The 12,134-nt window shown below is 54.7% G+C and overlaps 2 protein-coding genes across 2 annotated transcripts; both read right to left on the bottom strand.

Annotated features, from left to right (window-relative positions):
• Window positions 1-322: 322 nt before the first annotated feature.
• LOC114052786 (ras-like protein) lies at window positions 323-877 on the bottom strand. The gene has a single exon (XM_027875495.1). It carries the CDS (start codon window positions 875-877, stop codon window positions 323-325), a length of 555 nt encoding a protein of 184 aa, XP_027731296.1.
• A 5,628-nt stretch (window positions 878-6,505) lies between these two features.
• On the bottom strand, window positions 6,506-7,772 carry LOC114052778 (GTPase NRas-like). The gene is made up of 2 exons (XM_027875483.1): window positions 7,737-7,772; window positions 6,506-7,087 (listed from the first exon to the last, which is right to left on the bottom strand). The coding sequence occupies exons 1-2, from the start codon at window positions 7,770-7,772 to the stop codon at window positions 6,506-6,508; spliced, it is 618 nt and encodes a 205-aa protein (XP_027731284.1).
• Window positions 7,773-12,134: the final 4,362 nt, after the last annotated feature.

Below are 12,134 nucleotides of genomic sequence, written 5' to 3'. Positions count from 1 at the left end.
CAGAACAAGAAAAACAACCAGCTTTGAATCCTCCCCCCCCCCCCCCCTCCCCCCCAAGCAGGCAGATTTCGAACCCTTCACTCAAAACAGCAACATCGCCCCGGGCCTTTTTGACCAGCGCTCTTCTGATGCCACAGAGATGCCCAGGACCGTCTAAAGAAGGCTCCTAGGGAGAAAGACTTATGAGTCCCACCAAGAGGTTTGTGGAGAAGCCATGCCATGGCCCCGGGGAGCCCCGGGCAGGGGAGACCCACAGCAGGCGAGACCCACATTAGGACCCAGGCTGGGAAGGGGCAAGGGGCAGGGGAGAGGATGTACCTGCTCACAGGATGGTGCACTGCCTAGTCTCGGCAGCCTTGAGCGCCGCCTGGATGCGCGTGCGGCGGATCTCCCGCACCAGCTCGTGGAAGGCCTGCCCCACGCCCTGGCGGGTCTTGGCCGAGGTCTGCACGAAGGGCGCCTTGAAGCTCTTGGCCGCTTGTTCGCCCATGTCTGAGTCGATCAGCCAGTGGGCCTCGTCGATTTTGTTGGACACCACCACCAGGGGCACCTTGTCAGTGCCCTTGACCCGGCACAGCTGCTGGTAGAAGAGGCTCATATCCACGAAGGTCTTCATGAAGTCGACGGCGTAGACGCACAGGAAGCCGTCTCCCCAGGTCATGAAGTGCTCCCGGTGCTGGCGGTACTCGTCGCCTCCGGAAGTGTCCAGGATCTCCAGGTCGCAGGGCTCCCCGTCCACCACCGCCACGCCGTGGTACACCTCGGTGGTGGGGCTGGTGGGCTCGTACTCAGCCACGAAGCGGTTCTCGAGGAAGCGGGTGACCATCGCGGTCTTGCCCACGCCACAGCTGCCCATCACCACCACCTTGTACAGCATCTTGGCTCTGGCACCTGGGCGGGGGCGTGGAGGGTTAAGGGAAAAGGGAAACAAGCCACGACTGAGAGCCTACTGGGTGCCAGGCACTGTACGCTCTACAAACACCACGTCACTGCATCTACCACAGCCCGTTACCCCCACTTTACAGAGGAGGAAACTGAGGTAAATGCAAGTTAGGTGACTCGCCCTGGGTCACAATCTATTAAGTACCTGGGGCTGGATTTGAATGCAGGTCATTGAGCTCGACCCATTGGGCTACCTACCTGCCTCAGGAACACTAGTGTGCGTGGGGGGGGGAATCGTTGGATCCCAGCGGCCCTGCTAGGAGGGGGCCCCTAGCCAGGGCAGCTCATTCCACCGGAGAAAAGCTCTCCTGAGGAGGCTCCCATCCTCCCATCCCCCCTTCTCCACATCCAGCCCCAGGTGGTTTCTTTGTAACCTCTCCACCCCCACCCCCGCTGAACAACACTCATCCCTCCTCCCAAGAACAGACTAGAATCCTGACGAAGCTTCCCTGCTCCTCCCCCACCCCGCCCCCGCGCCCGCTTGCCGAACGCCTCCTCGGAGGCGCACGGGCTCCAGGTCCTTTCCACCCCCGGTGGCTGCTTCCCGACCTTCTACGGCTAATCAGCGCCTTCTTAAACCCTGGGACCCACACTTGACCCCAGGTTTTCCAAAGGGATTTTAAGAGGATGGTGGACCCAGAGCGTCCCTATTATCCCCTGCCTTAAGGCAGCCATGGGGCCACGGGCTGGGGTGGCCACCAGCCACTACCCGCTAGCTAGCCCTAACTACCCTAATTGCGCTAGCCCCTTAACCAACCCTAACCCTAACCCTTCTTTGTTCCCCTTCCCTGCTCTGCTCCTCCTGCCTCTACTTACCTTTTCTGAAATCGAGCTGGAGGAAAAGCCTATCCAGGGGCCCCGGGTCCGACGCGCAGAAGAAGCGCACAGATCCGCAACCCAGGAGATGCAGCAGAGAATGCGGAATCCTCCCACCCTCACCACGTGAAGCCCAGGGCGAGTGCCCGCCCCCCACAGACACCCTGGAACCTCCTGGGAAGCCCGCCCCCTCTCCACACTCAGCTCCAGGCACCGCCGGGGCCCTCCCCCTTGGGGATTTCGTAGACCCACCCCCAACCACAAGGGCTTCTTGAGGTCAAGCGGACCGCGACTGGGGCTTTGGGGAGCCCTTGCCCAACAATTTCAGGGGATTCTGGGAGTCCCACCCGCTAAGAGTAAATTAGAGTGTGTCCCCCGAGGTTAAGTGACCCAGCCATCAGGGACTAACCGAGCATGCACCGTTCTGCACCTGCAGTCTCCCGCCGCTCGATGCCCAGAGGCAGAAGTGGCAGGCGCCACTTTCCCAGCCCGTACCCCTACTCCCTCACGCCCCCCTCCTTCCTCCCGCCCCCCTCCTTTCTCCCGCCCTCATCTCACCACCTCTGGCGACCATCCCCCACTCTCTCACCCTCGATTCCACCCTCCCATGCAGAGGTGCCCCCTCCCCTTGCCCAGGCCTAGCCTTCTCTAGACCCCTCCCATCTTCTCTCCACGTTGCCGCATCATTCCTGTTTTCTCTCTCCCCGAGAACTGACTGCCTCCCTGCAGCCTGCGGACACGCCCAAAGCTCCTCAACCCTTAACAGATTCTCGTCAGATCCGACCATTCCCCCTAGCTATAAAAGTCTCCCCCTGCCCCATATCCAGTCAGCCTCTCCCGTTCGACCTGCCCCTCCCCATCCTCGCAGCCAGGAACTACCCTGTGGCCCCCATCTCCTTAGGGCTGCAGCAGTTTTCTTATTTATTGGTAGCACTGTGCATAGAGCTGAGTTCAAATCCTACCCCAGACACTAGCTGGCTGTGTGGCCTGAGGAGTTTGTGCTTCGCTTTCCTGGGCCCTACCTCAGTCTCTAATGTCATCTCCCTCTGCCTGCTGCCCCTGACCTGCTTCCTCCTGCGACCCCAAACTGTGTCCAGAATCATGGGGGGGGCACCTCCCCTGCACCTTATATGCCTAAGAACCTGAGTGAGGGCTCTGGGCCCTGGATTTTGTTAGGGTTGATTTCCCACCCTCCTTCTCTCTCTCGTGTGGCCCAGCAGCTGCCCCCAGCCTTCCTAGATTAGGTGATATTAGATTTCCAGGAGATTTTTACCCAGTTTCCTTTGTGGGAGCTTCAACTATAACATAAAATCTGCAAACTTTTGTAAGTGAACACTATCACTCTAAGCTAAGGTTGTCAAAATTTCTCAGGGCATTTTTTGTCATCATTTTCTACTTCCTCTTGTGGTAGTTTTGATAACAAAATGCTGTTTAAAAAAAGAAATATATTCATTTTTTTCAAGTGTTGTTAGGGGGAAAGGAAAGGAAGAGAAGCAGCGTGTATCAGTGCCCAGTTGTGTGGCAGGGTTCATGCCAGGCACCTCACCCATGGCATCTCACTTAGACTCTCTGTGAAAGCCCCCAAGTCGAGGTCCGAACCCTCAGCTCAGGGTCCCTGGCTCACAAACACCAAATAAACGGGATGAAGGCCACACCCTAAATCAGACAACCCCGTCTCCACTCCACTCTCACCCCCACCCCCGCGGCTTTGCCGGCAAAGGCTGCTGTGACTGAGAACCAGACCTCAGAGTGGGAAGGCGGGGACCTGCTTCGGCCGCTTTTGGAAACTGCTGATGGACAAGGAGCAGCTATCCTTTGAGAATCCTTGCTCTCCAGCTGCTTAGAAAGGAAGAATGCTCTTATTAGATTCTTTTAAAGAAAAACTGGGCTTGTTTACCTTTTCCTTATCTAATGCTTGCAGAGGATTGGAGGTGGAATAGGGGCAGTGAGGCCTCGAAGTGGCTAAAGCCCCAGGCCCGGAGGAAGACCTGACTTGAAATCCAGCCTGACACTTCCTAACTGTGTGACCCTGGGCAAGTCACTTCACCCTGTTTGCCTCAGTTTCCTCATCTGTAAAATGAGCTAGTGAAGGAAACAGCAAATGGCTCCAGTCGCTCTGCCAAGGAAAACCCAAATGGAGTCACACAGAGTCAGACACAACAGAAAGACTGAACAGTAGAAACAAACGAGTGGAACTGAAAATACAAATTTCCATCGTGACATAGTGCATCTTTTAAGAAGGAGGTGGAGAAATTTAAAGGGAAGAGGATAAGAGAAGGGGGGAGAGATAGAAGGGAGGGTAGATTAGGGGAAGGGGTACTCAGAATGCAAGCCATCTTCGGGTGGGGGGGGGGGGGGGGGGGGAGGTGGGGAGAAAATTTGGAACTCAAAATTTTGTGGAAGTGAATGTTGAAAACTAAAAATAAATAAAAGTGAAATAAAAAAAGGGGGGGTGGAGGGATACGGTGCAGCTCCCACAGCCAGATGACTGATTCATCCAACTGCTGTTATTGTGTGTAAAATAAGTTCTCAGGTCAAGACAGAGCTGAAGGAGGATATGCTCTGGGGCAGAGGGCCCCTTTGTAAGGGAAGGACTTTTTCGTTTTTTTTTTTGTTCCTGTAAGAGGACTTTTCTGCAGGACCAAGCAGTTTATTGTACTATTACAAATAACACTAAGATAATCAATCACAAAAGAGGTAATTGCAGTCAATGAGGCAGATGATTTCTTCTACCTCTAGTCCTGAGCAGCCACCCCTCACAGGCAAGCCCCCTCTCCCCCCTCTCTGGGCCAAGAAGTCCCTTCCTCTCTAGGACATCTCCAAAAGCCACACTATGGAAAATGCTATCCACACCCAGAGAAAGAACTATGCAGATGGAAGCAGACTGTTTGCTCTCCTTTTGTTCTTTCTTTTTCCTGGTTCCTCTCATTAGTTCTAACTCTTCTTCACATCATGACTAATGTGAAAATAGGCTTCATGTGAATGTGTTAAGTAGAGCCTAAATCAGACTGCAGCGTCTTGGGATGTGGAGAGGGGAGGGAGAGGGGGAGAAAATCTAAAACTCAAAAGCTTAGGGAAGTTGAAAACTGAAAATAAATCAACTCAATTTAAAAAATAATGTCCCCTCCTCCAACTAGGAGGACCTTGCCTCCTGATGTGAACTGACTACAGGCTTCCCAGGACTCTGGTTTGACCCCTGTCCTTCCCTCATCTGAAGACACCAGGCCTGGGCCAGCCTGCCTCTGGGGATTACAGTGGGCTGGCTCTGGATGCGGATGGGGCCCATCTTTCCTGAGGGCAAGGGCAGAGGGCGTCTCCCCCCCTCCCAGGCCTGCTGCTGGCTGTGGTCACTGGCATGTCTGGGGTGCAGCTGCAGAGGGCTCCCCAGGAACGAATCAGGTACAACAGGTAACACTGGGGCAGACATAAGTGAGTCAAGGGCAGGGGCTCCAGAGGCACTTCCCAAGGTAGGGCCCCCTCACTCCAGTGAGGCTCTTCAACACCCTCTGGATGGCTAGGGGTGAGGGGGAGAGGATTTTATCACCTGGCTGGGTGGCAGGTCAATGTGTCAGAGCCGGCTCAGGCTTGGGAGGGACCCAAGAGGCCACCAAACCAACCTCCCACATCTTACTGATGAGGAAACTGAGGCCCAGGGTCCCACAACTGAAACACCTGTGCCTGCCCAACCCCCAAATGCAGCTCTCTCCACCAGGCCCCTCTGCACTCATGTTATTCCTACCCCAAGCACACCAGCCTCCCAGAAACCACCAGCAACAGAGTTATTAACAAACCAACAACTTTTATTTGGAATAAACTGTAGAACGAGAAAAACAGCCCATTTTGAATGCTAGGACAGCTTTAACATGTTTAGTCCTCTCAACTGAAACAGAAGTGTTGCCCACCCACCCTTTGTACCGCTCCCCCCAAGATGGTAGAGATGCCCAGGTCAGAAATCTCCTGAGCAGACAGACTCCACCTGACCTGCAGCTGTGGGGTATCTGCTGAGCTCCCTCAGGGCCAGGCCCCCCCAACCCCACTTCTCCTGGAGGAGACATGACCTTGCAAGCTCACAGCAGCATCTAAAGGGGTTTAGCTGCTGCCAAGATGTAACAACTAGGGGCAGCTAGGTGGCACAGTAGATAGAGCACTCACCCTGGAGTCAGAAGGAGGACCCATTTGGCTTGATACTTAACTAGCTGTGTGACCCCGACCCATTGCCTCCTCCCAAAAAATTCAAATCAATTTCAACATAACAACAAGAGTAACACACTGATGGCATTTTCTACCCAAGGCTTCCTCGCGGCAGGACACAGACCCATTCTATCTCCCACCCTTCCCACTGCCAGGGAAAAGTGCCTAGGGTGACAAGCACGTTGAGGACAAAGGGTCAACACGCAATGTGAGTGACCCAAACCTCCCTTCCCCGGGGAAGTCTTTTCTTGCCTGGTCAGGATACAGAGGTAGCGAGGTAGTCCTTCCTTCTTAAAAAGAAAAACAACAACAACAGAAGAAATCCAAAAAGCCTGTGTGGAGAAACGCTGCTGCGTCCCATCCAAAGGCCCCCCGGGGAGATCCTGGTGAGGCCCAGCAGGGCCATGGCCTCAGTGAAGGGCAGAGGGACAGAAGGAAGGGTCCAGATGGAGGCCTGGAGGCTGGGGAAGGGCCGGGGGAGACCGGGTACCGTGTTACTCAGGGAGGTTTAGGAGGCAGGGCCAGGGCTAGCAGGTGCACCTCCCGGTGCACCTGCTCACATGACGGAGCAGGTGCAGCCCCGTCTGCGCCGCCGAGGCGGTGGCTCAGGGATATTTCTGAGCGCCTCCGCGCGGGCCCGCTGGACCTCTCTCACCAGCTGCTGGAAGGCGTGCTCCACTCCCTGCCGGGTCTGGGCTGAGGTCTCCACGAAGGGCACCTTGAAGCTTTTGGCCGCTTCCTGGCCCAGCGCCGAGGTCACCAGGCTGTTACCTAGGTCGACCTTGTTGGCCACCAGGACGAAGGGGATGCGGTCGGCGCCCCGGATCCTGCGCAGCTGGTCGCGGAAGATGTTCACGTCCACGAAGGACTTGATGTCGTCCACCGCATAGACGCAGAGGAAGCCCTCCCCCCAGCGCATGAACTGGTGGCGCCGGCTCAGCATTTCCTCGTCACCAGTGGTGTCCAGAATGTCCAGCTGGCAGGACTGGCCATCCACAATCAGCTGGGTGCGGTAGGAGTCTTCGATGGTGGGGTCATGGTCAGGCACAAAGCAATTCTTGACCAGTTGAATGGTCAGCGCGCTCTTGCCCACGCAACCGCTGCCCATCACCACCAACTTGTACGACATCTTGGTCAGCTAAGGAGATAGGGACAACAGAGCTGGAGGGAGCCCTGTGGCCACTATCGCGCATCCAGACAACTCTCCCTCGGTCTTAGCCCCAGGCGACCTCTTGTGCCTTTCTCTTCCCACCCTCCTCTGCCCCGAGCTCCCAGCCCTCCCTTCCAGGGCCAACCAGGACCAGGCCAATTCTTTCCCTGTGACACAGGACCCTTCGGACACACTCATCTTTTACTTCACGGTCTCGAAGGTAAGATCAAATTACCAAAAACAATTGCTATTAATTCCGTGTTATTATTGCGCGTTTCAGCAGTTCTAGGTTGCAGGTGCAGTTTCCCCGCGCCCCTGGGCCTCTCCCGGGGGAGCGTGGACAGGAATCCCGACCGGGGAAAAGGCTATTTGTTCCAAGCCAGTCAGGGGTTCCCGGTCACTCAGTGACCCGTACTCCCCATTCCTCCGTGACGCACCTCTCAATGGCCCCAAGAATCCGAATTCTCCTAAACCCTTCAGGAGAAGACCCAGAGTAGGCACCGCCCACCTTAGATTGGCCATGGGTCCGAGCCCCCCCCCTCCCCCGCCCCACCCCCATCCCTTCAGGGTCTCTGGATCCCCAAGGGCCCCGAACAATTTTGAGTCCCTCTTTGCTACCCTGGACTCTGGCTCTAACCTTGTTTCGACGGCGGATTGTTCCCGTAGGATTCATGATATTTTCTTAAGCTTTGGCAGACGTTCCTAAGGGGGAAAAGCCCATTAGGTTGGAGAAACAGCCCTTTCTCCTTTTTTCCCTTAGACCTTCCACATCTGCAGACCAACGCCCCTGAGCCCAGCGTCTTCCCGTTCCTGGTTGCCCTCCCCTACCCCTCCCTCGGGGCTCCCTCCACAAGTGACCCGAGAGGGCACATGGCATTGGTACTCTCACTGCCGAAGACCAGGGTCCCCCCATGCTCGGGCGGCCCGGCCCGGCCCGGCCCGGCAGCCCCTTGAAGTGAGGCTTGCAGACCACCGCCCCGCCAAATCCCTTCCCCGGGACCCGCACACCTGCCCCTGCCTTTACTTACGCTGCCCACGCTAGAAACGGAACGGAGCTGAGCTGGAAGGCTCACCTGAGGACGTCGGGAAGGCCGAGGACTCCAGAGAGATGATCAGAAACGAAGGCAAAAGCGGAGACTGAGCGGAGCCCCCACCTCGACCCTCATCCCTATATAGGACAAGCCCCGCCCCCACGCCCGAGGGCTGTCCTCGGCTCCGCCTCCTCCCCCTTGGCCTCTAACCGGTCCCCCGCCCCCCGAGCCCCCAGGCTCTCAGACCTGCCCTGCCGGGCCACGTGAAGGGCAGGGGTGGGGGTGGGGGGCTGGAGGGGGAAGGGCGGCCCGGGGCATTTACCCCTTGCGGGTGGATGGAACGTGGTGTATCAAAGGGGGTGGCGGCGGTCCAGAACGTGCAACAGTGTATCCTTCGGGCTGGCGGAACCGGGAGGGTGCAAAGCCCGGTTCGGTCGGGCCTGGTGTGGGCCCAGGCATCTGTGAGGCCTCCCACCTCGGGCACAGGGCTCAGCTGTGGGCCTTCGCGAGGCTCCCGCTAACTCCAGGCCTCGTTGGTGCAATAGCGCTGGGCAGCAGTGGGGCAGCTTGTGTGGATAGGACCTGGGCTGGGGAGAAGGGAGGGAGAAGGGCCATGTGTATTATCTGTGCTCTCTGTGTGTGTGTGTGTGTGTGTGTGTGTGTGTGTGTGCGCGCCCACGGAGGATGCCTACCGGGGTGGGGGGTGGGGGTGAGGGCTCACGGTCAAATGAACCAGAGCATCACTGCAGCCTCTTACATGGCAGCTGGCAGGGCAGTCCACACATGAAAAAGAATCTTTGGCCCTGGAGGAGGGCATCAGTCAGGCCTGCGAACGAAGGAGTAAGAGAGACAGAAGGTTCTCTGGCCCGTCGTCTGTGCTCTGTCCAGTCCCAGGTCAGCACACTTGAGGAGGGGCGGCCTCTGAGAGGTCCTACTGGCTCCCAGGATCTCAGACGCAGGCCTGTGAGCACGGGATGCTGAAGGAAGGGGGCTGCTGAGCAGGAGGAGGCTGGACCATGACAGGTGCCCTCTGGCAACAGGGATTCCAACGGCCTTCTCCCTTTCTGGTGGCTTTGCTCCCCTAATTCCACCTTCCTTCACACAATGTTTGCACCAAACCACAACAGCCCTGGGCATGTGGCCCCAGCGTGAGGCTCCAGATCTCTGAAGGGGCTATTTAAAGGGGCTGATGCTGATTTCTGACTCCACAGAGACCCCCAAACTGAAAATGAAGGCAGTATTTGGTATGGTCAAGGTCTACTCAGAGAGTACACACCCAAAGAGCTAGGCTTCCTGGTAAACTCCTGTCAGAAGCCTTGCATCTGACAGAGCGGACAATGAATGGTAGCACCGTGCCTGGCACATAGTAGGGGCTTGATACATGCTGTCTGACTCAGCACTGAGGACACTCAGCCGCTAGAGTGGCCAGACTCACTTTTGTCATTTTACAGCTATCTTGGACATCACCACTGATAAAAGGGGGTTGTGCTTCTTTAGCAAACTTAGAATATCCCAGGAATTGTTACCTGGCTTTTGATTAAATGGTGTGTATGGTGCCTGACTTGTAGGAAGGCAACTGCTTGTTGTTCTGATGATACTTTCTCAGGATGGACATTGTGCTCCTGGGACTCTGGTCAGGGCAAGGCACAGCTAAATAGCATAGCAAGGAGGCTACCCAGGGAAGCTTTCCCAGCCCTCAGCACCAGCTCCTCCCCTCCCTTTGGCCTGGAGCTCACTCCTTCCTCTCCTGCCCCTCCCATCCCACGGCCTTCAGGAAGCCGCCAGGGCCCAGCCGCCCAGCCGCCCAGCCTCCCAGCCTCCCCAGCACACGTCCGTGATCATTAGGTGTCGTTGACCGGGACTACCCAAGTAGAATGGCAGCTCCTTGAGGGCAGAGTGGCTTCATTCTTGGTACCTGTGTGCCCAGCAAGTGGGCCAAGGTCTGCCACAGATCCCATGCCTGTGGAGTGACCAAAGGCCTGAGGGCTCCCTGCAGGGAGAGGTCAGGGCTTGGGGTGTAGGAGCAGGCCCTGGCCCATCCAGTCCACTTGCCCTACTGTCCCATCCCCATGGAATGGATGGCTCCAGTTCCCTGCTCCTCTGCCTGAGGCCTGTCTGCTAGAGAAGGGACCCCGTCAGAGGCCAGGCTGGCTGGTATATGGAGTAGAAGTAGCTGGCCTCCCTGGAAGGAAGCAGTGCCCAGACAGTGCCCCCGGCTGCCAGGTATCCCACCCAGACAAAGCTCAGTGGTCACAGAGAAGGACCACACCCAAACAGGACCAGGGACAAAGGAGTTCTGCCAAGAAGAGAGTTCTGCCCATTCTGTTGAGAAGGGAATTTATAGTTTTCATATTAATTGATATGATATGTGTAATGAGTACAATAATAATTTAGTTTCCTCAAGAGCTGACCCTGGCTTAGGAGTCAGAGGTCACAGTGCAGCCTAAACTGATAAAACAAAACTCTGACAAAGCTCACAATCACGGAACCTTAAACGAAGTGAATCACAGATGGTCGAACCTATTGCCGTCATAGAACTCTGGTTTTGTACTTCAGGGGAGGTGGTCACGACCCCTAACTACTAGACTCCAGAATCATTGTGTGGTCGGACTTAGGGATTTCTCGTGGGATACTACTAACCCTTGTAATCCACCTTTCCCCCCCTTCCACAATTGTGATTTAACGAGTGCTTTTCCTTCAGCTAAGAGGACATTCCTCACTCTGAAACTGATTAATTAAACTATACTTGATTACTGGCACTCCTGTCTCTAGGCCTGCTTTGTGTGGCTCTCAGCATTCTCAGCTTAGAGACTGGCTCAGTAAAAATCCTGTTAACAGTATGCAAGCCAAGCCTGGAGGGAGAATTGGTGCAAGTATTTCTGTTCATAGATGATTGTGCACTCAATACAGCCTCTGAAGCTGAGACTCAATAAAGGATGGATCACAATTCTCTGCTACTTGTCCTAACTTTAGCCTAACAATTAACACACACACACACACACACACACACACACACACACACACACACACAAAGACTCACAAAAAAACCCAAAAACCAAACAGGTTCTCCACCAGCCCGTACCATACTAGCTATACACGGAACCAGCGGTTACAGCAAATGGAGAAATAATGCATGCTCTGGATAGGTTCACTTAGATTGGCAGTGTACTTTCTAGGGACGTCCATGAAGACGATGAGGTGGACACAGGCATTGCCAGAGCTAGCTCAGTGTTTGGGAGGCTCCCAAAGAAAGGGTGGAATAGAAGAGGTATTAAATTGACTACCAAACTGAAAGTCCACAGAGCCATTGTGCTGACCTTGTTGTATGCCTGTGAAACCTGCACAGGCTACCAGCCCCAGGCCAGGACACAGAATCGCTTCCATCTGAATGGTCTTACGAAGATTCTGATGATCACCTGGCAGGAGAAGGTAGCAGACATTGAGGTCCTTTCTGGAGTCACACTGCCAAGCATTCAGGCTCCATGGCCAGGACAGCGCCTCTACCATGGGCTGGCCACTTTGTTCCAATGCCAGATGTACATTTGCCTAAAAAGCTTTTTGACAGAACTCCAGCAAGGCAGACACTGCCAAGGCGGTCAGAAGAAGGGACACTCTCGAGGTGTCTCTGAAGGACTTTGGAATCAATTAGGTGACCTAGGACACTCCTTCTTTGCCTATTGTTCCAAATTATTTAATATTGTAATTAGTTAATGTTTAAAAAAATAGAGTGCCTTCAGAATAAAGAAAAGCACTTGTGTTAACATCATGGCAACTGGGGAACAATGTTTGGTGAATGGAAGACCCCGGAGGTGTTGGACAAGCAGCAGCTAGATGGTCGCTCTGCGTCAGCACATATCACTGGGATGTGAATTTCGATTAATATATGATATTATATATTATATAATTATATATATTATATATAATATAATATATAATATAATATATACTATATATTATTGATATTAATATATATTGTTAATATTAATATATAATAAAATATATAA

The sequence above is a fragment of the Vombatus ursinus genome, unplaced genomic scaffold (assembly GCF_900497805.2).
Source record: "Vombatus ursinus unplaced genomic scaffold, bare-nosed wombat genome assembly UNPS02003796.1, whole genome shotgun sequence".
NCBI lineage: Eukaryota > Metazoa > Chordata > Mammalia > Diprotodontia > Vombatidae > Vombatus > Vombatus ursinus.
This window is presented reverse-complemented; position numbering and strand designations above follow the sequence as displayed.

Coding starts and splice junctions, on each gene's coding strand:
- LOC114052786 (XM_027875495.1), bottom strand. CDS start 877: ATGCTGTACAAGGTGGTGGTGATGGGCAGCTGTGGCGTGGGCAAGACC.
- LOC114052778 (XM_027875483.1), bottom strand. CDS start 7,772: ATGAATCCTACGGGAACAATCCGCCGTCGAAACAAG. Junction 7,088..7,736: donor CAATCCGCCGTCGAAACAAG/GTTAGAGCCAGA, acceptor CTATCTCCTTAG/CTGACCAAGATGTCGTACAA.